Genomic DNA, 3,378 nt, shown 5'->3' with positions numbered 1-3,378 from the left:
GATGATGATGATACTACTACTGATGATGATAATACTACTGATGATAATGATGATACTGCTGAAGATGATGATATTACTGATGGTGATACTACTACTACTGTTGTAACTACTAATGATGATGATGATGATACTACAGAAGATGATGATACTACTGATGATGATGATACTACTGATGTTGATTATACTACTACTGATGATGATGATACCACTACTGATGATGATACTTCTAATGATGATGATGATACTACTGAAGATGATGATACTACTACTGATGATGATACTACTGATGATGATAATACCACTAATGATGATGATACTACTACTGATGTTGATGATACTACTACTGATGATGATGATACCACTACTGATAATGATACTACTACTGATGATGATGATACTACTGATGATGATGATAATGATGATACTACTACTGATGATGATCCTACTACTGATGATGATGATGATACTACTACTGATGATGATGATACTACTACTGATGATTATGATGATACTACTACTGATGATGATACTACTACTGATGATGATACTACTACTGATGATGATGATACTACTGAGGATAATACTACTAATGATGATGATAATACTACTAATGATGATGATATTACTACGGATGATGATAATACTACTGATCACGATGATACTACTACTGAGTATGATAATACTACTACTGATGATGATAATACTACTACTGATGATGATGATACTACTACTGATGATGATGATACTGATGACGATGATACTACTACTACTGATGATGATAATACTATTAATGATGATGATGATAATACTACTGATCACGATGATACTACTACTGAGTATGATAATACTACTACTGATGATGATAATACTACTACTGATGATGATGATACTACTACTGATGATGATGATACTGATGACGATGATACTACTACTACTGATGATGATAATACTATTAATGATGATGATGATACTACTACTATTGATGATGATGATACTACTACTGATGATGATGATAATATTACTACTACTGATGATGATGATGATTATTCGCTCACCTCCACAGATGGCGAGGCTGACCAGGGTGAAGAGGATGATCTTCATGGTGAGATTGACGAGGTGGAGGTTGTTGAGAGGTTGTTGAGTCGCTGGAACGTCGAGCAAACGTCGAGGGAACGTCGGGTTGAGTGGCGATATTGGGCGGAGCAGTAAGACTTTTATAGCTGTAGTACGAGAGGAGATACACCCACTCACTCACTCACACACTCAGACACACTCACACACTCACCCACTCACTCACCCACTCACTCACCCACTCACACACTCACTCACACACTCACTCACTCACACACTCACTCACACTCACTTACTCTCTCAAACACTCACTCACTCACACACTCAGACACACTCACACACTCACCCACTCACTCACCCAGCCACCCACTCAACCACCCACTCACTCACCCACTCACTCACCCACTCACACACTCACTCACACACTCACTCACTCACACACTCACTCACACTCACTCACTCTCTCAAACACTCACTCACTCACACACTCACACACTCACTCACCCACTCACCCACTCACTCACTCACACACTCACTCTCTCAAACCCACACTCACTCACTCACACACTCACTCACTCACACACTCACTCACACTCACTTACTCTCTCAAACACTCACTCACTCACACACTCAGACACACTCACACACTCACACGCACACTCACTCACCCACTCACTCTCTCAAACACACACTCACACACTCACCCACTCACCCACTCACCCACCCACTCACCCACCCACTCACCCACTCACTCACCCACTCACTCACACACACACTCACACACTCACTCACACACTCACACACTCACTCAACCACTCACTCACTCACACTCACACACTCACTCACACACACTCACACACACTCACTCACTCACACACACACACTCATTCACACACACACTCACTCACACACACTCATTCACACACACACTCACTCACTCACACACACTCACACACACTCACTCACACACACACTCATTCACACACACACACTCACTCACACACACTCACTCACTCACTCACCCACTCACACAATCACCCACTCACTCACTCACACACACACTCACTCACCCACACACACTCACCCACTCACTCATCCACTCACTCACTCACACACACACACACTCACCCACTCACTCACTCACACACTCAGTCACCCACTCACTCACCCACTCACTCACTCACACACACACACACTCACCCACACACACACCCACTCACTCACCCACCCACTCACCCATTACTCACTCACCCACTCACTCACTCACCCACTCACTTACTCACTCACCCACCCTCTCACTCATTCACTGACTCACTCACCCACCCACTCACCCACCAACTCACCCACCCACTAACCCACCAACTTACCCACCCGCTAACCCACCCACTCACCCACTCACCCACCCACTCCGCCACTCACCCACACACTCACCCACCCACGCACTCACCCACTCACTCACCCACTCACCCACACACCCACTCACCCACTCACTCACCCACTCACCCACACACCCACTCACTCACTCACCCACCCACTCACCCACCAACTCACTCACCACCCACTCACTCACTCACTCACCCACTCACCCACCACTCATCCACCCACTAACCCACCCACTCACCCACCCACCCACCCACTCACTCACCCACCCACCCACCCACTCACCCACCCACCCACCCACTCACCCACTCACCCACCCACTCACTCACCCACTCACCCACCGACACACCCACCCACACACCCACTCACCCACCCACTCACCCACCCACTCACCCACTCACTCACTCACCCACCCACTCACCCACTCACCCACCCACCCACCCACTCACCCACTCACCCACACACCCACCCACACACCCATTCACCCACTCACTCACCCACTCACCCACTCACCCACCCACTCACCCACTCACCCACCCACTCACTCACCCACTCACCCACTCACCCACTCACTCACCCACTCATCCACCCACTCACCCACCCACCCACCCACTCACCCACCCACCCACTCACTCACCCACCCACTCACCCACACACCCACTCACCCACTCACCCACACACTCACCCACCCACTCACCCACTCACACACTCACTCACCCACTCACTCACCCATTCACTCACTCACTCACCCCACTCACTCACCCACTCACCCACCAACTAACCCACCCACCCACTCACCCACCCACTCACCCACCCACTCACCCACCCACCCACTCACCCACCCACTCACCCACCCACCCACCCCACCCACCCACCCACTCACCCACTCACCCACACACCCACCCACACACCCACTCACCCACACAC

General features: G+C 49.0%; 1 protein-coding gene across 1 annotated transcript in view; it reads right to left on the bottom strand.

Moving 5' to 3' along the window:
• The window catches only part of LOC142923940 (prostate stem cell antigen-like), a 19,045-nt gene extending 17,792 nt beyond the window's left edge, over positions 1-1,253 (bottom strand). Inside the window, exon 1 of the mRNA XM_076064961.1 lies at positions 1,056-1,253. Coding sequence (XP_075921076.1) covers positions 1,056-1,101 — 46 coding nt within the window. The 5' untranslated portion in view covers positions 1,102-1,253. The remainder of the gene's footprint in view (positions 1-1,055) is intronic.
• Between the last annotated feature and the right edge of the window lie 2,125 nt (positions 1,254-3,378).

Source organism: Petromyzon marinus, unplaced genomic scaffold (assembly GCF_048934315.1).
Source record: "Petromyzon marinus isolate PM22_M1 ecotype Great Lakes invasive population unplaced genomic scaffold, UKy_Petmar_22M1.pri1.0 PM_Scaffold_91, whole genome shotgun sequence".
Classification (NCBI taxonomy): domain Eukaryota; kingdom Metazoa; phylum Chordata; class Hyperoartia; order Petromyzontiformes; family Petromyzontidae; genus Petromyzon; species Petromyzon marinus.
This window is presented reverse-complemented; position numbering and strand designations above follow the sequence as displayed.